Source organism: Medicago sativa, chromosome 4, assembly GCF_051527215.1.
Source record: "Medicago sativa cultivar Bolivia chromosome 4, Bolivia_mono, whole genome shotgun sequence".
NCBI lineage: Eukaryota > Viridiplantae > Streptophyta > Magnoliopsida > Fabales > Fabaceae > Medicago > Medicago sativa.
The window spans coordinates 49,031,000-49,052,996 of record NC_140752.1 but is presented as its reverse complement, the minus strand read 5'-3'; the positions used below and the strand labels follow the sequence as shown (position 1 = coordinate 49,052,996).

Genomic DNA, 21,997 nt, shown 5'->3' with positions numbered 1-21,997 from the left:
GGAAAGGGAGCCTCTCCAGCAGGATAGTGCGGTATCCGCGGAACACGACAACCTCGTCGTGGCGAGGCTCACGCTCAGGATCACCCTCGGGAATAACATTTTGTGCCTCCATATAATCTGCCACAACATCCTCTGGCACCCCCTGATCATGTCCCATCTCCGCATCCTCTGCCTCGGCCTCCGACTGAAAATACATCATCTCCTCCTCCATCCGATCATAGCCAACAAAATCATCATCCGCATACCCAGCATAATCATGCGCTGGTGTCGGATCAACCACCTGGGAGGAGTCATCCACATGTGCCTGTGAACCCTCTCCATGTATCATCGGGTCCCTGCGCCTCCGAGTCTTAGGGACATACGCGTCTTCAGCCCTCTTTTCTCTCCGAGCACTAGCGGTACTCGCCTCTTTACCTCTTTGCATCCTATCCTCTCTAATAACCCGCTGCTGCTCATTCGTATCCCTAGCCATATATGTACAAAACAAATTTTAAAAAACATAAATAAGTTGCCAAAAAATCCAACACCTTAAGTGCATTTTAACATAACATATTCAAAATCCAACATAACATATAACATATTCAAAATCCAACATAACATAACACAACAAATTTCACATATTCACATATTCAAAATCCAACATAACATATATACATTATTAAATTTAACATATTTGGAAAAAAAATCACAAAAAAAGCAAGATTATTTCACTTAGGCATTTCATCAAACACCTTAAGTGCACTTTAAAATACTAGCACAATTAGTGTTAATTCAACATCAAATTCAACTACATTGAACATAAACCTACTCTAAACAACAATGTCAGCATAAACAAGCCTAAACAACATCTAATTCTATCATAATTTGCAATTTTTATACCTAACCTAAACCTAACCTAAACTCTAAACATTTTGCTAAAATTATGAAAACTAACAACCTAAACAGCCTACATTATATGTAAATAGGAAGAAAGGTACTTACTTGTTAATTACTTGAAGAAATTTGCCTCAAATTCGTGCAATTGAAGTTGGGGTCAAGTTGGTTTTGTGTTGTTTTGAACTTGAACCAGAAACTGGAAGCTGTCTGCGTTCTTAAGATGCAGAACTCAGCGGTAGTTAACAGCCGCTGGGTCTCAGCGGTAGTTAACTACCGGCGTGTTTCCCAGCGGTTGTTAACTACCGCCAGGGGCATTAAGGTCATTTCCATGTGTCAATTGGAAGTATTCTTTGTCAAAAAAGCAATTTTCTTCCAGCTCTGCCTCACTTCTATAACAGTTTTTCTCTTCTCTTCTCTTCTCTTCTCGCCATCAATTACCGTTTTACAGTTCATTAGGATTTTTGTGTTCTGTATCTTAATTTCAATAAGATTGTTGTTCTTTTGAATTTATTTATTTTCTTTATTTAATTTCTGTTTGAATGTTGTGCTGTGATGATCCTTATGTGGACTAGAGTTTCTGATATGGGAATCTTCACCCAAAATTTGATTACAAACCCTTGGCTGTCTGAGCACGCATAATTTCCCAATATAATGAAAATTTGATCTTGATTTTTTCTTAAATTTCTGATCATTTTGTCTATTACACCCTCCGTTTCAAAATGAGTGTCGTTTTAGGTGTTTACACACATATTAAGAAATGCAATGATTAAAAGAAAGAGAATGATTATTTTACCAAATTATCCTTATTAACTATTGATTAGTTTTAAAAGTAATACTTTGGAAGTAGTGTGCAGAGTATTAATTGGAGGGTACAATTGAAAAGAAAAAGTTATTATTGCATTGGAAACTGAAAGTGACATTCATTTTGAAACAAATTTTTTTATCTAAAACGGCGCTCATTTTGAAACGGATGGAGTAGTTTTGAAAGCTTTGTTTGGCTTATGATGATAATATACTTTATCTTAGCGGATTTCAGTGAGATTTGTTGGTGATTTCCAAAATAATGTAATCACTTTAGATCAAGAGTTGTAAATCTTCATGAGAAGCTTTCATATACATTAGAACCTTTGGCAAAGGGGTGCTTAATGAACCTTAGCATTGGTTCAAGTGTGAATGATCATAACCTTTGGCAAAATGGTGCTTAATGAACCATAGCATTGGTTCAAGTATGAATGATCATAACCTTTGGCAAAATGGTGCTTAATGAACCATAACATTGATTCAAGTCAAAGGGGTGCTTTCTCTCATGTGAAGGGTCATATAATGCACTATAAATACTTGACATTTGGGCATTAATTTGACACACAATTTTGGACAGAATTTTGTTGCACTAACAACATAATTCCTCATCATTCTCTTACTCTAAATCATCCATCAATTCTCTAATGCATGAGTGAATTGCTGGAACCATAAATCTGTAAAATACTGTTAGGAGATACGCTTGGTGTGGTTGTGCAATACACGTCAAGGAACTCATAGTATCCTGAAGGGGATTCGCCGGTCATTCCTTATTGCATCCAATTACAGTTATTGGTGGGGGCGAATCGAACCTAAAGGTTAGTGTGGCAACCCCATACGCTTTGAGTTTTACATGCATAATCATTAAACATTTCAGGTTTCAAGTGCAGCAGCCTCTTCCCAACAAACAAGATATATAACAATCTTTAGGTTCGATTTCTATGGCTGCTTCATTGAAAGAAATGACTTCTGACTTTGTTAAGTTGGAAAAGTTTGATGGGGGAAATTTCATCCGCTGGCAGAAGAAGATGAAGTTTCTTCTTACAACATTGAAAGTGGCATACGTTCTGAACATGGCAAGGCCTGAAGAGAAGGATGATGAAACTGTTGCTGAGACAAGAGATAGACAGAAATGGGATAACGATGATTACATCTGCTTGGGACATATCCTGAATGGTATGTCTGACTCTCTATTCGATATCTACCAGAGCAGCCCTTCTGCAAAAGACTTGTGGGACAAATTGGAAACCAGATACATGCGTGAAGACGCAACAAGTAAGAAATTCCTTGTATCTCATTTTAATAATTACAAAATGGTAGATAATAAGTCTGTTATGGAACAATTATATGAGATTGAACGTATTCTTAACAACTACAAACAACATAACATGAATATGGATGAAACAATTATTGTATCATCCATAATTGACAAACTTCCTCCTTCATGGAAAGATTTCAAACGAACCATGAAGCATAAGAAGGAAGACATTTCTCTTGAGCAACTTGGCAATCACCTTCGTTTAGAAGAAGAATACCGAAAACAAGAAGGTATTAAGAATCATGTCACTCAAGAGAAGGTTCATGTTATGGAAGAAGGAAATTCAAGCAAATCTTCCAAAAAGAGAAATCATGAAAATGATAAGTCTCATCAAAACCACAATGGTAATAACAACAAAAAGAAAAGGAAAGGTGAATGTTACTTTTGTGGGAAAGAAGGACACTTCAAGAATGAGTGCAGGTTCTTTAAAAAGAAGAACAAAGAAAAGAATTCAAGAGCAACAAATGATGATTTTGTTGCGGTCATTTCTGAAATCAACATGATTGAAGATGTTGATTCTTGGTGGATAGACTCTGGTGCTACTCGCCATGTGTGCAAAAACAAGAAAATGTTCAAGACCATCAATGAAGATGGGAGTGTTTTGTACATGGGAAATGCTTCAACTGTGCAAGTCCAAGGAAAAGGGACCATTGAGATTGAATTCACTTCTGGAAAAACACTTACTCTTAAAGATGTATTTTATGTTCCTGAAGTTAGGAAGAACTTGATTTCTGTACCATTACTTAATAAGAATGGGTTCAAATCTGTATTTGAGGGAGATAAATTTATCCTCTCAAAGGGGGGTGTGTTTGTAGGTAAGGGATACTTGTGTGAGAATATGTTCAAATGTAATGTTGCAAATATTAATAATAATAATAATAATAATAATAATAATAATAATAATATGATTTCTGCTTATATTGTTGAGTCTTGTGATTTATGGCATATGCGATTAGGACATGTTAATTTTAGAAAATTGGAGGATATGATGAAATCAAATCTAATTCCTAATTTTGATAAAAACTTTGATTCATGTACTACTTGCATGTTGACTAAAATTACAAGACAACCTTTTAAAAGTGTTAAAAGAAGTTCTAGGGTGCTAGATTTAATTCATTCAGATGTATGTGATTTACATGTTTGGCCCACCATTGGTGGTAAAAAGTATTTTGTTACCTTCATTGATGATTGCACTCGATTTTGTTATGTTTATTTAATGCATTCAAAAGATGAAGTCTTAGATAAATTCAAAATATTTAAAGCACAAGTAGAACTTCAACATGAAACTTTCATTAAATGCTTTAGAAGTGATAGGGGAGGAGAGTTCTATCATCCGAGTTATTTTGAATCCACTAGTATTGTGCATCAAGTAACTGCACCATACACCCCACAACAAAATGGAATAGCGGAAAGGAAGAATAGGACTTTGGTAGAAATGGTTAATGCCATGTTGTCATATTCTGGATTATCTAAAGGATATTGGGGTGAAGCAATGCTAACAGCATGTTACATCCTCAATAGGGTTCCAAACAAAAGGAACAAAATAACCCCATATGAACTTTGGAAACAAAGGAAGCCGACTCTTAATTATTTAAAAGTTTGGGGTTGTAGAGAAATTGTGAAAGTGCCTGAACCAAAAAGAAAGAAATTGGGTGAAAGAGGAATTGAATGTGTATTTTTAGGCTATGCAGAAAATAGCAAAGCATACAGATTCTTGACTATTGAATCGAATGACTCATATTCTGTTAATACAGTAATTGAGTCAAGAGATGCAATTTTTCAAGAAGATAGATTTAACTCAATTTCTTATCCCAAGGATATTATTCATTCTAATGTACAAAATTTAGAAAACAATGAATCTAATGTAGATACATTGGATGGTTCAGAACTTAGAAGAAGTAAAAGGATCCGGAAAGAGAAAGATTTTGGATCTGATTTCTTCATGTTTCTTGTAGAAGGAACATGTAAATCCATAAATAGTTATGGACCAATTTGCTTTAACCTTGAGAATGATCCGGTAACATATGAAGAGGCTATAAAATCTCAAGATTCAGCCTTTTGGAAAGAAGCTATTCAAGAAGAAATGGATTCAATTATGGGTAATAAAACTTGGAAAGTGGTAGATCTCCCACCCGGATCCAAACCGATAGGTTGTAAATGGATCTTTAAAAGGAAAATGAAAGTGGATGGTACCATTGATAAATTCAAGGCTAGACTAGTTGCTAAAGGGTTTACACAAAAAGAAGGCATTGATTATTTTGATACATATGCACCTGTTGCAAGAATAGCATCAATCAGAATGCTAATTGCACTGGCATCCATCCATAAGTTTGTAATCCATCAAATGGATGTTAAAACTGCTTTCCTAAATGGAGAGTTGGATGAAGAGGTATATATGAAACAACCGGAAGGGTTTGTGATCAAAGGTCAAGAAGATAAAGTGTGTAAATTAACTAAGTCTTTATATGGGTTGAAACAAGCACCCAAACAATGGCACCAAAAGTTTGACCAAGTTGTGTTAGCCAACGGATACATCATAAATGAATCTGACAAGTGTATTTACAGTAAATTCCAAAATGGAAAAGGGGTCATGATTTGCTTATATGTAGATGACATGTTGATCTTTGGTACAAGTATAAATGAGGTAGAAGAAACTAAAGCTTTCTTATCCAAAAATTTTGATATGAAAGATTTAGGAGAAGCTGATGTGATTTTAGGAATTAAAATCATAAGAGATGGTAACCATATTGGTTTATCCCAATCTCATTACATAGAAAAGGTGCTTCAGAAATTCAATCATTTAGATTGTAAACCGATATCTACCCCATTTGACCAAACTGTTAGTTTGCAACCAAACAAAGGTTGTCCGGTGGCACAACTTGAATATTCTAAAGTAATCGGATGCTTGATGTATGCTATGACTTGTACTAGACCTGACATAGCATATGCTGTTGGAAGGTTAAGTCGGTATACTAGCAATCCAAGTAAAGAACACTGGCACGCTGTGAAAAGAGTATTAAAATACTTAAAGGGAACAATGAATTATTGTTTAACATATAGTGGAGAGCCTTCTGTTTTAGAAGGATACACAGATGCTAGTTGGGTAACATATGTTGAAGATCATGCTTCCACAAGTGGATGGATCTTCAACCTTGGTGGAGGTGCAGTTTCTTGGGGTTCAAAGAAACAAACATGCATTGCCGACTCCACCATGGCTGCAGAATTTATTGCATTGGCTGCAGGGAGTAAAGAGGCAGAATGGCTAAGAAATTTACTGTATGACATACTAGTTTGGCAAAAGCCAATGGCGCCAGTATCCATACATTGTGATAGTCAATCCACACTATCAAAAGCTTATAGCCAAGTTTATAATGGGAAGTCAAGGCATATTGGTTTAAGACATAGCTATGTAAGAGACTTGATTTCTAATGGAGTAATTTCCATCATGTTCGTAAGAACAGAGAAGAATCTTGCAGATCCTTTGACGAAAGGTCTGACAAAGGATATGGTGTTGAAGACATCATTGGGGATGGGACTCAAGCCCATATCTAATTGATTACCAATAGTGGAAACTCAACCCACACTTGAGTAGCATCAAGTCTTGGGTTCAATGGTGAAAGTACACTATTAGAGTAATTGTAGTACTTGACAATAGATACATCCCAAAGGTAAAAGTACTTGGACCATAAGAAGAAAAAAAGGTAGGATGAGGTTTTCCTCTTAATGGACATATAGCATATATTTGCTGGAATGCATACTTATGGGGCATTCCCGATATAGTCTACCTATGTGAGAATGAAGTTTGGCCGCTTCACGGAGTTCAAGGGCTTGACTCTTAAATTCTCATGAAAAGGGATATATGACACAAGGCCTTCTTAATGTGTCATTTTACAAGTCTCTTTATCAATGGTACCGAGATTCTATGTGTAAGTTATGCACACTTGTTCTAATGAATAGTTGGTTCAAAGCTTGCCTACCATACTATTTGGGAATGAGCGAAAACTTAACTTACTAAGTAATGGTTCAAATCGCGAGATACCATTATCTGAAGGCATGGAATTTCCGGATTTATGAGATTTAGTATTTTGAAAATGGTGGGGGATTGTTGGTGATTTCCAAAATAATGTAATCACTTTAGATCAAGAGTTGTAAATCTTCATGAGAAGCTTTCATATACATTAGAACCTTTGGCAAAGGGGTGCTTAATGAACCTTAGCATTGGTTCAAGTGTGAATGATCATAACCTTTGGCAAAATGGTGCTTAATGAACCATAGCATTGGTTCAAGTATGAATGATCATAACCTTTGGCAAAATGGTGCTTAATGAACCATAACATTGATTCAAGTCAAAGGGGTGCTTTCTCTCATGTGAAGGGTCATATAATGCACTATAAATACTTGACATTTGGGCATTAATTTGACACACAATTTTGGACAGAATTTTGTTGCACTAACAACATAATTCCTCATCATTCTCTTACTCTAAATCATCCATCAATTCTCTAATGCATGAGTGAATTGCTGGAACCATAAATCTGTAAAATACTGTTAGGAGATACGCTTGGTGTGGTTGTGCAATACACGTCAAGGAACTCATAGTATCCTGAAGGGGATTCGCCGGTCATTCCTTATTGCATCCAATTACAGTTATTGGTGGGGGCGAATCGAACCTAAAGGTTAGTGTGGCAACCCCATACGCTTTGAGTTTTACATGCATAATCATTAAACATTTCAGGTTTCAAGTGCAGCAGCCTCTTCCCAACAAACAAGATATATAACAAGATTTTATATCAATGATCTGAATGTTACACACACTGAAGCCATTCTTTTATCATTTTTGTTTCATAGTTTGTTTTCTATAATATTATAGCTTTGATTCAATTTTTTTTTTTGCGTTCTTCTGATTAAATTTATATGTTAATTGGTGCTGTGATGAGATAAAAACACTAAGGAAGTGTTTATGGGCGGTGGACAAAATCGTAAAGGTTTTGCCGTGAGCTTATTTTTAAAACGACTTCTCCTTCCACTGAGCACTTTATAAATTTCTAACATTTTGTTTTGCGTCCATTAATGCAAATTGTCCTTAATAACAACGCTATTAAATTAAAATTAATTATACGTGATTTTTTTTTATTTGCCTTAAGTGCATTTTTGACACCTTAACGATTTTGGCCCTCTAACAAAAAAAGAAGCAATTTTTGTCTCTTTCGTCCCAAAATTAATGAGAATTCGCCAATTTTTGTAAATATAAAAGGTCAAACGAGCATATTTTCCTAAACATAGGTCACCTTTGACATTTTTTTAAAAAGGGGTCAAAATCGTTATTTTTTCAAACTTATGGGGTGAATAGTGTGTTTAGGCATTTTTAGTTGTATTGAGTTGGTATTACTGGTTCTAGGTTCTGGATACAATATCTCATCGAATTATAACATGGACTTTTCAGTGCAAAAAGTCGTTCTTTGCGCTGAAAAGTTCATGCTTATACATCTATTTTGTTTTGAAACCAGATCTATAATACACTCATCATAAAATTATCATTAAAAAAATCTTATGGGTGAAACCTTAAATCAATTTAATTTACTGGTTCAGTTATTAGAAAACAATTTACACAGTTTTATGTAAACTAACAATCATGCAGTTTTGCTTAACGAAGATCCTTTTTGTTGTGTATGTAATGTATTGCGTCCATTTACCAATTCTGAAGGATTAACTGTTCCTTTTAGTGTAATGGCTTGATCCTGATTGATGGGTTTTTTTCAATACCATTTGGTCTTGGAAACGCCTTATACAATCATTTTAATGTTCATTTTTGGCAAAAGTTTAGAAATTATTTCTTAAATGGAGTTTCTGTTTCTCCAAGGAATATACATAGAGGTTCTATAATAATATTCTTTTCAGGTTATTGTTAGTTTGTTACTTATACCACTCTAAATGGAGGAAATGGAGACAATTGTAAATGGAGAGGATACTGACTCGATTCTAAGACGTTGCCTTGGATTTTATGTACTCCATTTAAATGGAGCATTCTTTTATCGGATATATGTTATATATTTGTGCCTATAATGCAACGATGATAGCAACTGTAGTGCTTTATTGTAAAAACATGATACCTTATTTTGTGATCATCGTTGTAAAAAATGTTGTGACTGATGAATATTAAGCATAGATTGATTTTTGAAAAAGTGTAGATTTTTGAAATTTAAGCATAGATTAAAGTTTTTTTTTTTAAACAGTTTTGTTTTTGATGAACATTAATGATCACGAGTGAACTATCACAAGATGTGCAAAGCGGCTCCAAAACATTGATAAAATACAAGCAAAAGCACAAGAAATAAACTACATACTCAGTGGACTCTTAAATCAATAAATAAACATTCGAAGAACTTATTAATCTCAGACTAAGTCATGAAAATATCATAATGTAAATATCAACATAATGCAATGGACTCCGTAAAACATCCTCTTTCTCTTTAATAATTGAACTTCCTCATTCTGTTATCATGTCCAACACCAAAGAATGTATGTTTCTCAATTTTACCAAACATATTTAGTTATCCCACGAGATTGAGTAATAACTTGTTGTAAGATGTTAGTAGGGTTTTGTTCTTGCAACCAAATTTCTAACTGGAACGGCCACAACCTACATTACTTGCCCCCTCAAATCTACCTTAGATTTGAGTCTCAAATCCCAAATCTTTAATGTCTATTCTTTCCTTTTGTACCTTTGGTATTGGAATTGGAGCTGTTTTTAAAATGTTTGAGCTTAATTGTTTTCTTTTTTAAAATGTTTTCTTTTCTAATTGGAATTTGAGCTTAATTGGAATTGGAGTTATTCAAACTATACTCTATTCTAGGGGAAATCAAATAGTAACCAAATGTACAAAAGGAAAGATGTTGAGAAAAAGAGGCAACTCCAATTCCACTTTTTAAAATGTTTTCTTTCAATGACAACTTGCCTTAATCTTCTATCCCCTCACAATTAATGAATGTATTATTCTCATTTATGTGGTTGCTCTATGTCTAATGAGTAGATTAACACAAGTGCTGACTCTTTCCATAAGGTCCAATGATGATATTATAACTCGGTTCGACTTTGCGAATGAAGCATGAGTGAATCCCAGTGACAAATGTCGGATGCGGGGAGTCTTATACTTAAGTGACATATGTTGATGTGTTGACTGTGAGCTAAAGTTTCACATTGGATGTGAGAGTAGATGTTGAGCAACATATAAGTGATATGATCCATATACATAATTTCTTAAGGTTTAGGTTAAGATGTGGTGTCAAACTCACGTGTGTGGATTATCTTTGTATGTTGAGATGATCAAACTCAATGTACGATTATGCGAAAATCACAATATTGTTATCAACCGGTTTTTTAGTTTTTGGATGTCATTTGTTTATTTTCATCTTAAAGTTTAGTTTTTATATGGCATTCTCTTCCATATGTTTTTTTCTTCATTCAACGTCTATTATTTCAATTTATTCACTTTTGGACTTTTGTGGCAGGTGAAAATGGTAAATTGTCGATGTGTTATGTTGAGTTGACAAAAATATATATTTATTAGACAATTTAAAATCATGTAACGTTTTCCTTAAAAAAAAACATGTGACGTTTGTTTAATTGAATCTAATTTTTTGGTAAAATAATTACCCAAAAATCTCGGACTCCTTCGACCAACCCATAAAATAACCAGCAACTCACACTATTCTCTATATGCACAATACTTATTTTCTTTCGCCTATCTTCCCTTGTGTTTTAATTCCTTTTTTGATTTTTTTTTTTGCTTTTAATTTTCTTTATTTCTTCTCATGGAAGAAAGAAACATAAACCCCTCTCCATGAAACCACCGGCAACCAAATTTTTTGAACATTTTGTGATTTCAATTGACCATATTTAAATACGTCATGTAATTACGGAGGTGGATAGTTGAATGATAATTTATCAAGTGTGTATTAAAGTTCTGTATTGGATGGAATAATAGATTTTGAACATCATATAAGTGAGATGACTCCTGATGCCTACATGTTTTGGACGAAGATATGATATCAATCTCACTTGTGAGGTTTCTCTTAATCTAAGATGGTGATCAAACTCTATGCATAATCCCCTAGAAGTCCCAAAATCATGATGAACTGTTTTGTTAGTTTTTATATGTCATTTGTTTAACTTTTTTATCTTAAATTTTAGTTATTGAATTTCATTCACGTTCATTGTTTTTTTATTCAGCATTCCTTATTTCAAATTCTTTGACTTTGGTCGTTTGTGAATTCTGATTATGAAAAAAGATAAATGTATTATTTTGAGTTTACAAAAATATATACCTATTAGAAATTTTAAAATGATGTGACATTTATTAATTGAGTCTATTTTTTTTTTTTGGTAAAGTAATTACCCCAAAATCTCCTAATCCTGCAACATACCTACAAAATTGCAAGCAACTCAATCCATTTGCTATACTTTAAAGGTTAAAGCACACACCCCTTACTTGTTTTCCTTACCATCTATCTCATGTAAAAAAATTCCTTTTTCATGTTAGGTCTCAGTTTATGATTTGGATATGTCACCATATTACACATGCAAAAAGTCTCACTTTTAAGAGAGATGTTAATGTGTCATATGTGAGTTAAAGTTTCACATTGAATTCAATGGTAGATGGTCAGGAAAATATAAGTGAGATAACTTATGTTCATAATGTCTTAAGATTTTAGATGAAGATGTGGTGTGAATCTTACTTTTGTGGTTGATCTTAGCCTAAACTGATTATATATAAAAAAAAAAAAATAGGCTCCCTCAGAAGACACAATATTATGATGAACTATTTAGTTAGTTTTGGATATCATTTATTAAATTTTTTCATCTTAAAATTTATAGTTTAGGGATGTCATTTGCTTTGATGCTGTTTTTTTATTCAATATCTATTATTTCAAACCATTTTACTTTTAGTCTTTGGTGGGATCTAAGAATTGAAAAATGTAGAAGTGTTATGCTGAGTTGAAAAAAATACATACTCATAAGCTCATTAGATATTTTAAGTCGATATGTGGTGTCAATCTCCATTGTGTGATTGTTCTTTGCATAATATGAGGATCAAACACAATATAGGCTCCCTATGTCGTCCCTACACTAAGATGAACTATTTTGTTGGTGTTTAGATGTCATTTGTTTATTTATTTTTTAACTTAAATATAGTTTTTGGATGTCATTCGCTCTCATGCCATTTTTTATTCAACCTTTATCATTTAAAATTACTTTACATTTGGTCTTTAGTGGGATGTTACAATGGAAAAATGCAGATGTGTTATGTTAGTTGACAAAGCACATGCTTATTAGACATTTGAAAATGACGTGACACTTTGTTAATTAAGTCTAATTTTTTGGTAAAATAATTACCCAAAAATCTTCAAGCTCTTCAACAAACCCATATAATTACCGGCAACTCAGTTTATTCCCAATAATTTTTCGGATAAAAGCATGCTACATGTAACATCCCGCTCTTTTATATCGAGACATAATACCTGTTAACAAATAATACGCACGTTTAAGACAGGGGCATATTAGGAATTTGCGTTAAAGGTATACTTAAGGAAATTGAGCCCAAAATATTCATTATCTCTTTGGCTTTCTCTCACTAGGGTTTGCAAACATTTAGCTCTCTTCCATCTCTAGAAATCCAACCCCAATCTCTACTTAAATTCATCCTCATCTTGAATCTCTACTCCAAGCAAGTAAGGATGGTTGATTAGTCCTTGAAGGAAGTAGCATAGGATCATGAAGCAAGCTATCTCCTTTTGATCTCTACTCATCTAGGATGTTGGCTAGAGCTTAGAACATTAGAGTTTCATTTCTTTTGAGCAAGGTGAGTTCTCTAGATAGTCATCCTACCTTTGGGTTGTTCAATCTTGTGAAGAAAATCAAGTATTATGATAGTTTAGTTTTTATAAGATTTGTTATCCCCAATTTAATCCTTGATGCTATGTGTTAAAATTTGCCATGAGACATGTTTAAATGAGCCATATATGTTATTGGATGAGTTTAGTGCAATACAGGTTCGAGTTGGCCAAGTTTTGGGTCGAAAATGGCGAAAACCCGCGGCCGGAACACGCGAAAACGCAAAAGTTCGCAGCGCTGCGCCTGAACAAGGGCGCTAGGCGCCCTGAAGTCAGAGAGCTAGCGCTAGGCGCCCACCTTCTGGCGCCAGGCGCCCCTGACAGTGCAATTTTCGAGTTGTTTTGTGCTCGGGTGCTTGGTGCCAGTCCTGTGGGGGTCCGATGCGATCGCGTTGAAACTTATTTCCGCTGTTTTCACATATTTTACAACTGGAACAAACATGATTTCATCAAAACTTAGAATTTAAAAACGGCTTGGAACTTGGGTTTTCGGCACTTTTGGTCTTTAGAAATTATTTAAAAGTTGCACCCATCATCCATTGAACTTTAAATCAAAAACCATGGCAATCTTAACATATGACACAAGGATAACTAGAGAGAGTTGTAATATGATGGGGTAGTAACATACTTAGAAAGGGTTGAACATAGAGCCTCGGCATAGCTTGTCGAGAATAGAACATCATCATAGAGACGATGTATGCTAGAATGTGATATGATTGGATATTTTATTCACAAAGTATGTTTTAATAACATGAAGGTGCCGTGTCTCACGTGATCACACTAGGTTGGTCTCGGGAGGTTTCCAATAGGTGAAACGGGATTAGCCGTAAGGGACCCGCACGTCGCTTAGGGAGTACCGTTGGTTATACCTTAGATAGGTTCCACCGGTTAGATAGGGATTGTACTCGGGTTTACTCCACCCCGGGACTTTCCGTAAAATGAATTTAGATATGTTATTGTTCAACGCTAACTCCTAACTTAATTATATTGGTTACGAGATGACGTTAGATACGTTCCAGCTTATGAATAGAATGGTTAAAGATAGTTCTTGTCAATGACGAATATAGTTTTCCCCTAATCGTCTGACTTGATAACGTGACATAACTTTATGTATAGGCCTCGATACATACAGGGTATCTTGGCCTAGTGGTCTTAGATTTTCCCCATGACCGCGATGTCACGTATAGAGATAGCAAGCCTAAAACAATAAGTAGAAATCTACGACGGGATTAGTAAGCACTACCGTCTAGATAAGTACAATCACACACGTATAATCAACCGTCAGGTTGTATAGTAGGCACGTGGTAACCATAGGTTTCTCCCCAAGGTTATCACTAGCTTAGGGGTAGATAGAACTCACTGAGGCGTTATGTCTCATCCCCCTCCTTTTTGTTCAGGTTCTCAGGTTTCACGTGGTAAAGGTAAAGAAAAAGCTTTGGATTGATTGTGCTCATGAGGAATCAACTTGGTGTTGTACTAGTAGAAGCATATGTTATATTAGAAGGGCTTGTAATGAATTATGTATTTAGACTTTGTTCGGTGAACTTTATGTATGATAATGTAACATAGGAACTTTGGAGTGATGTTGTACCTAGACTCGAGACTTAATGTGGTTCCAATATTGTATAATTAATGTATCCAATATCAGTCCTAGCACTCTTATGAATATTCTAGATATTTTCATATATGGGTGTTACAATTGGTATCAGAGCAGGTCGATTCAGATCGTGCCTTGGGTCATTAATGATACAATATAAGTAGTTGTTCTTTTTGAGCTTAGGATATTTGTCCTCATTGTTATATTTGGTTAAAACTGATCACTTTGACTTGAATATGACAGCTAGAGCGATAATGTCTGGAGCGCGAAGGGCAAGAGGCCGGCCAAGAGCTAATCAGAATGAGGAGGATAATGTTAACCCTGATGCCCAGATGTGGGCGCAGTTAATGCAACAAAACCAACAGATGATGAATATGATGCAGCAGCAGATGCAGCAGCAAATGCAGCAGAATGCTCAGGTCCAGCAGCAATGGGCCGCATATATGCAGCAAGGTCCAGGTGGTTTTCATCAGCCCCCTCCACCACCTCCCATTGTGGGAAATCCAATCTTTCGGGAATTTAACCGGAACCATCCACCAGAGTTCGATGGTAGTGGTGAGCCACCTGAAGCAAAAAGGTGGATCAAGCAGATGGAGAAGATTTTTTTTCAGATGGTTAATTGTACTGAGGAAGATAAGGTGATCTTTGCAACGAATCAATTCCGAGGTGCAGCGCTTGATTGGTGGGAAACTGCTCGGCGTAGGATGGAGACCAATGGGCTAGCTTTGAACTGGGAGAACTTCAAACAAGTGATGAAGGATAAGTATCTTCCTTTGTCATACAAGGTAAGGAAGGAACAAGAATTTCTCCACTTGAAGCAAGGTCATATGTCGGTGACAGATTTCACGAAGAAGTTTGAGGAGTTGTCTCATTACTCTACTCACAACGAGTATGCGGCTAATGAGATGTGGAAAGTTAATCATTATAAGCATGCTTTGAGGGGAGAACTCTATGCAGTAGTAAGTCAGCAAAGGGTAACAGATTATGATGAGATGGTGCATAACAGCTTGGAGGCCGAAAGAGGTTTTGATAGAGCTGTTAAAGAAGGTACTACTGCTTTTGATAGAAGAAGAGAAAGCTTTGTTGACAGGCATCATGAAAAGTTGAAGCCGAAGGGGTCCCCGCAGAGAGGGAAGCAGTCAGGCTCGTTCAAATCTTATCCGACTTGTAAGAAATGTGGAAAGGCTCATATGGGAGAATGTAGGCTTGGCGATAACTCTTGTTATGCTTGTGGTCAGACGGGACATTACATGTCAAATTGTCCAAACAGAGGAGACAAAGGCAAAGGTGTAAGTACCACAATGACCAGAGGCAGGGTTTATTCACTAGATGGAAAGAAGGCCCAGGCAAATGAAGACTTGATTGGTGGTACGTGTTTTCTTGGCCAGAATCCTGTTAATGTTTTATTTGATTGTGATGCATCATGTTCCTTCATTTCATTTCAATGTGTTGAGGCTCTTCAGTTGTCTGTTTCATTATTAAATCCTCCTATGAAAGTAACCACGGCCACTGACGGGAGTATTGTAGCGAATTATGTTTGTGAAAATTGTCCCATCACCGTATCTAGCAAGACGTACTATATAGATTTAGTATGCCTTCCGATGAAGCAACTCGATGTTATTTTGGGTATGGACTGGTTGTCAGCCAATCATGTATATATAGGATGTGCTGAAAAGAGTATTTATATGCCTACTAGTGATACGGTGGAAGGAGTAGCCTTGTCAGAATTGATTAAGCATACGTATCAGATGGCTCAGTTTATTTGTGCTCAGGATAGAGGTTTTTATGTCATGCTCACGGTGACTTCAGAGTCAGATTTGAGTCCAAGTGATATTCCTGTTGTAAGTGAGTACCTGGATGTTTTTCCTGCGGATATCACTAGCTTGCCACCGGAAAGAGAAATTGAGTTTTCGATTGATTTGATTCCGGGAGCCGAACCAGTGTCAGTAGCACCTTACAGAATGTCTCCCTTAGAACTCAAAGAATTGAAGACCCAATTGGAAGAGCTTATTCAGAAGCATTTCATCAGGCCTAGTGTGTCTCCATGGGGTGCACCAATTTTGTTAGTCAAGAAGAAAGATGGCATCATGCGACTGTGTATTGATTATCGTCAGCTGAACAAGGTGACTATCAAGAATAAGTATCCCTTGCCAAGGATTGATGATTTGCTTGATCAACTTAAGGGGGCATCTGTGTTCTCTAAAATTGATCTCAGGTCAGGATATCATCAGATTCGTATTAAATCCTCAGATGTGTCCAAAACGGCTTTCAGAACGCGTTACGGGCACTATGAATTTTTGGTAATGCCTTTTGGCGTATCCAATGCTCCAGCAGTTTTTATGGATTATATGAATCGGATTTTTTAGCCTTATTTAGATCAATTTGTCATTATTTTCATCGATGACATATTGATTTATTCTAAGAATCCGCAAGAGCATGCGCAACATTTGAGGATAGTGTTGGATATTCTTCGAGAAAAACAGTTATATGCAAAGTTTAGCAAGTGTGAGTTCTGGTTGTCAGAGGTCAAGTTCCTTGGTCATGTAATATCTCAAGGTGGTGTGGCCGTTGATCAATCTAAAGTTGAAGCTGTTCAGAATTGGACAAGACCAAGGAATGTTTCAGAGATTCGTAGCTTTTTGGGATTAGCTGGATATTACCGACGGTTTATCATGAAGTTTTCTCAGATTGCTCTACCCTTAACCCGACTCATGAGGAAAGATGTGCCATTTGTATGGGATGAAGAATGTGAGAAGAGTTTTAGAACTCTAAAGAAGAAGTTAACTCAAGCTCCAGTCTTAGCCATACCCGACCCGGAGAAAAAGTACGTTGTGTTTTGTGATGCATCTTCTAAGGGACTTGGTGGAGTACTTATGCAAGAAAATAATGTGATAGCTTATGCATCTAGGCAACTCAAAACGCATGAAGAAAATTATCCTACTCATGACTTAGAGTTGGCAGCCATAATTTTTGTTTTGAAGATATGGAGGCATCATTTGTATGGAGCACATTTTGAGTTGTTTAGTGATCACAAGAGCCTAAAGTACTTGTTTGATCAAAGGGATTTGAACATGAGGCAACGACGTTGGATGGAGTATCTGAAAGATTTTGACTTTGATTTGAAATATCATCCGGGAAAGGCCAATGTTGTAGCGGACGCTTTGAGTCGTAAAGCCATAGCTCAAGCGGAAGTGATGATGCACACTTGTAATATGTATGAGAAGGTCCGAGACCTTAATCTTTGGGTTACAGAAGATAATGATGGTATTTGGTTGCACAGAGTAGAGGTTTCATGTGATTTGCGATCAAGAATTATTCAGGCTCAGATTGTTGATTCAGAGCTTCAGAAAAGGAGTGTTCACCCAGAATTCTCTATGGCTTCAGATGGAGCAATGTTGTTTGAAGGAAGGTTATGTGTGCCAAATGATCAAGAGCTTAGAAGATTGATTTTGGAGGAAGCACACAAGAGTAGTTTTTCAATTCACCCTGGTGCTACCAAGATGTATCGAGATTTGAGGAAGGAGTATTGGTGGCCTGGCATGAAAACGGATATTGCTGAATTTGTAGCACGGTGTATTATATGTCAACAAGTCAAGATAGAACATCAGAGACCAGCTGGTATGTTACAACCATTGGAGATCCCTCAGTGGAAATGGGAGCACATTACCATGGATTTTGTAGGAGGTTTACCCCGTACTCAAAGAGGTCATGATTCAATTTGGGTAATTGTGGATAGGCTAACCAAATCAGCTCATTTCTTACCGGTAAAGTCTACCTACAAAACATCACAATATGCGGATTTGTTTATTTCCGAGATTGTCAAGTTACACGGAGTTCCAGTGAGTATCGTGTCAGATAGGGATCCAATCTTTACTTCACACTTTTGGAGAGCTTTTCAGAGAGCTTTGGGAACTAAATTGAAGCTAAGCACGTCGCATCACCCTCAGACAGATGGACAGTCAGAGAGGACTATCCAAACTCTAAAAGACATGTTACGTGCTTGTGTTTTGGAAGATGGGGGAAGTTGGAACCATCACTTACCTTTGATAGAATTTTCCTACAACAATAGCTATCACTCAAGTATTGGGATGGCACCATATGAAGCGTTGTATGGTAGGAAATGTAGAACCCCTTTGTGTTGGGCCGAGGTTGGAGATAAGAGTATCATTGGGCCAGAGATCATTCAAGAAACGACTTTGAAGATTAAGTCAATACAAGAGAAGATGAAAATAGCTCAGAGTCGTCAGAAAAGTTATGTGGACAATAGACGAAGACCTTTAGAGTTTGAAGAAGGTGATCATGTGTTCCTGAAAGTTACGCCTAAACTGGGTTTGAGAGGAGTTTTTAGGACCAAGAAGTTGTGTCCTAGGTACATAGGACCGTTTTTGATACTCAAACGTGTCGGACCAGTGGCTTACCAGTTAGCTTTACCACCAGCTATGTCAGGATTACACGATGTGTTTCATGTGTCTCAATTGAAGAAGTACGTGCCGGATCCTTTCCAATCAGTTGAGTTAGATTCTATAGAGTTGAAAACAGACTTGACATTCCAACCAGAACCAGAAAAGATAGTAGACCGTGATGTCAAGACTCTCAGAAGCAAAGAAATTCCCATAGTGAAGGTTGTATGGAAAGGTTCGCCGGATGGTGAAGCTACATGGGAATTAGAATCGGAGATGTTGAATCAGTATCAACATTTGTTTTCAGGTAAATTCTAAATTTCGAGGACGAAATTTTTTTAAGGGGGGTAGAGTGTAACATCCCGCTCTTTTATATCGAGACATAATACCTGTTAACAAATAATACGCACGTTTAAGACAGGGGCATATTAGGAATTTGCGTTAAAGGTATACTTAAGGAAATTGAGCCCAAAATATTCATTATCTCTTTGGCTTTCTCTCACTAGGGTTTGCAAACATTTAGCTCTCTTCCATCTCTAGAAATCCAACCCCAATCTCTACTTAAATTCATCCTCATCTTGAATCTCTACTCCAAGCAAGTAAGGATGGTTGATTAGTCCTTGAAGGAAGTAGCATAGGATCATGAAGCAAGCTATCTCCTTTTGATCTCTACTCATCTAGGATGTTGGCTAGAGCTTAGAACATTAGAGTTTCATTTCCTTTGAGCAAGGTGAGTTCTCTAGATAGTCATCCTACCTTTGGGTTGTTCAATCTTGTGAAGAAAATCAAGTATTATGATAGTTTAGTTTTTATAAGATTTGTTATCCCCAATTTAATCCTTGATGCTATGTGTTAAAATTTGCCATGAGACATGTTTAAATGAGCCATATATGTTATTGGATGAGTTTAGTGCAATACAGGTTCGAGTTGGCCAAGTTTTGGGTCGAAAATGGCGAAAACCCGCGGCCGGAACACGCGAAAACGCAAAAGTTCGCAGCGCTGCGCCTGAACAAGGGCGCTAGGCGCCCTGAAGTCAGAGAGCTAGCGCTAGGCGCCCACCTTCTGGCGCCAGGCGCCCCTGACAGTGCAATTTTCGAGTTGTTTTGTGCTCGGGTGCTTGGTGCCAGTCCTGTGGGGGTCCGATGCGATCGCGTTGAAACTTATTTCCGCTGTTTTCACATATTTTACAACTGGAACAAACATGATTTCATCAAAACTTAGAATTTAAAAACGGCTTGGAACTTGGGTTTTCGGCACTTTTGGTCTTTAGAAATTATTTAAAAGTTGCACCCATCATCCATTGAACTTTAAATCAAAAACCATGGCAATCTTAACATATGACACAAGGATAACTAGAGAGAGTTGTAATATGATGGGGTAGTAACATACTTAGAAAGGGTTGAACATAGAGCCTCGGCATAGCTTGTCGAGAATAGAACATCATCATAGAGACGATGTATGCTAGAATGTGATATGATTGGATATTTTATTCACAAAGTATGTTTTAATAACATGAAGGTGCCGTGTCTCACGTGATCACACTAGGTTGGTCTCGGGAGGTTTCCAATAGGTGAAACGGGATTAGCCGTAAGGGACCCGCACGTCGCTTAGGGAGTACCGTTGGTTATACCTTAGATAGGTTCCACCGGTTAGATAGGGATTGTACTCGGGTTTACTCCACCCCGGGACTTTCCGTAAAATGAATTCAGATATGTTATTGTTCAACGCTAACTCCTAACTTAATTATATTGGTTACGAGATGACGTTAGATACGTTCCAGCTTATGAATAGAATGGTTAAAGATAGTTCTTGTCAATGACGAATATAGTTTTCCCCTAATCGTCTGACTTGATAACGTGACATAACTTTATGTATAGGCCTCGATACATACAGGGTATCTTGGCCTAGCGGTCTTAGATTTTCCCCATGACCGCGATGTCACGTATAGAGATAGCAAGCCTAAAACAATAAGTAGAAATCTACGACGGGATTAGTAAGCACTACCGTCTAGATAAGTACAATCACACACGTATAATCAACCGTCAGGTTGTATAGTAGGCACGTGGTAACCATAGGTTTCTCCCCAAGGTTATCACTAGCTTAGGGGTAGATAGAACTCACTGAGGCGTTATGTCTCATCCCCCTCCTTTTTGTTTAGGTTCTCAGGTTTCACGTGGTAAAGGTAAAGAAAAAGCTTTGGATTGATTGTGCTCATGAGGAATCAACTTGGTGTTGTACTAGTAGAAGCATATGTTATATTAGAAGGGCTTGTAATGAATTATGTATTTAGACTTTGTTCGGTGAACTTTATGTATGATAATGTAACATAGGAACTTTGGAGTGATGTTGTACCTAGACTCGAGACTTAATGTGGTTCCAATATTGTATAATTAATGTATCCAATATCAGTCCTAGCACTCTTATGAATATTCTAGATATTTTCATATATGGGTGTTACACTACATATATTTTTTTCCCTAATCATTTTTATCATGTTCAAATTCTTTTTTCGTATTCTATTTTTTCTTTTTAATTTCCTTTCTCTATTATCATGAAATAAATAAACATAAATTTGCCTCCATGAAATCAATATCAAACTACCTTTTTGAACATGATGTGCCTACGATTGACCTTATTTGACTATGTCACATATTTACTGATGTGGATAGTCACAAACTTGATTAACATATGTTAATGTATCAAGTGTGAGTTGACGTTCTACATTGGATAAAATAGTAGATTTTGAACAACATATAAGTGAGATGACACATATACTTAATGACTTAAGATTTTTTGTGAAGATGTGGTGTGGCAATCTCACTTATATGGTTGCTTTTGACCTAATATGGTGATCTAACTCAATGTAGGCTCATCTGAAAGTCAGAACATTATCCCAAAATTATGATAACCTACTTTGTTAGGTATAGGATGATATTTGTTAATTTTTTATCTTAAATTTTAGTTATTGGTTGTTATTCACTTTCATGCTATATCTTTTATTTAACCTCTATTATTTCAAATTCATTCACTTTTGATCTTTGGTTGGATTTGACAATGAAAAATTGCATGTGTTTTGCTAATTTGACAAAATAAAGGGTTGTTGTATTTATTATTAAA

The 21,997-nt window shown here is 36.4% G+C and overlaps 1 protein-coding gene and 3 non-coding genes across 6 annotated transcripts; all 4 read left to right on the top strand.

Moving 5' to 3' along the window:
• Positions 1-1,411: 1,411 nt before the first annotated feature.
• LOC146929523 (small nucleolar RNA Z157/R69/R10) lies at positions 1,412-1,513 on the top strand. Its single transcript, XR_015009251.1, has one exon. It is a non-coding gene; the product is annotated as a small nucleolar RNA Z157/R69/R10 (small nucleolar RNA).
• A 6,402-nt stretch (positions 1,514-7,915) lies between these two features.
• On the top strand, positions 7,916-8,027 carry LOC146929522 (small nucleolar RNA Z152/R70/R12). Its single transcript, XR_015009259.1, has one exon. It is a non-coding gene; the product is annotated as a small nucleolar RNA Z152/R70/R12 (small nucleolar RNA).
• A 656-nt stretch (positions 8,028-8,683) lies between these two features.
• LOC146929521 (small nucleolar RNA snoR80) lies at positions 8,684-8,785 on the top strand. The gene has a single exon (XR_015009241.1). It is a non-coding gene; the product is annotated as a small nucleolar RNA snoR80 (small nucleolar RNA).
• A 3,697-nt stretch (positions 8,786-12,482) lies between these two features.
• LOC146929520 (uncharacterized) lies at positions 12,483-21,326 on the top strand. Of its 3 annotated transcripts, none has more exons than XM_085701407.1 (3): positions 12,483-12,852; positions 14,724-19,187; positions 21,039-21,326. In XM_085701407.1, the coding sequence occupies exon 2, from the start codon at positions 14,735-14,737 to the stop codon at positions 16,844-16,846; it is 2,112 nt and encodes a 703-aa protein (XP_085557533.1). In that variant the 5' UTR covers positions 12,483-12,852; positions 14,724-14,734; the 3' UTR covers positions 16,847-19,187; positions 21,039-21,326. The 3 variants fall into 3 exon arrangements, 2 of the variants coding, with proteins under 2 accessions (XP_085557533.1, XP_085557534.1); XM_085701408.1 differs by having other exon boundaries at positions 12,485-12,852; positions 14,724-15,848; XR_015006060.1 differs by lacking the exons at positions 14,724-19,187; positions 21,039-21,326 and adding an exon at positions 14,281-14,568.
• The last annotated feature ends 671 nt before the right edge of the window (positions 21,327-21,997 follow it).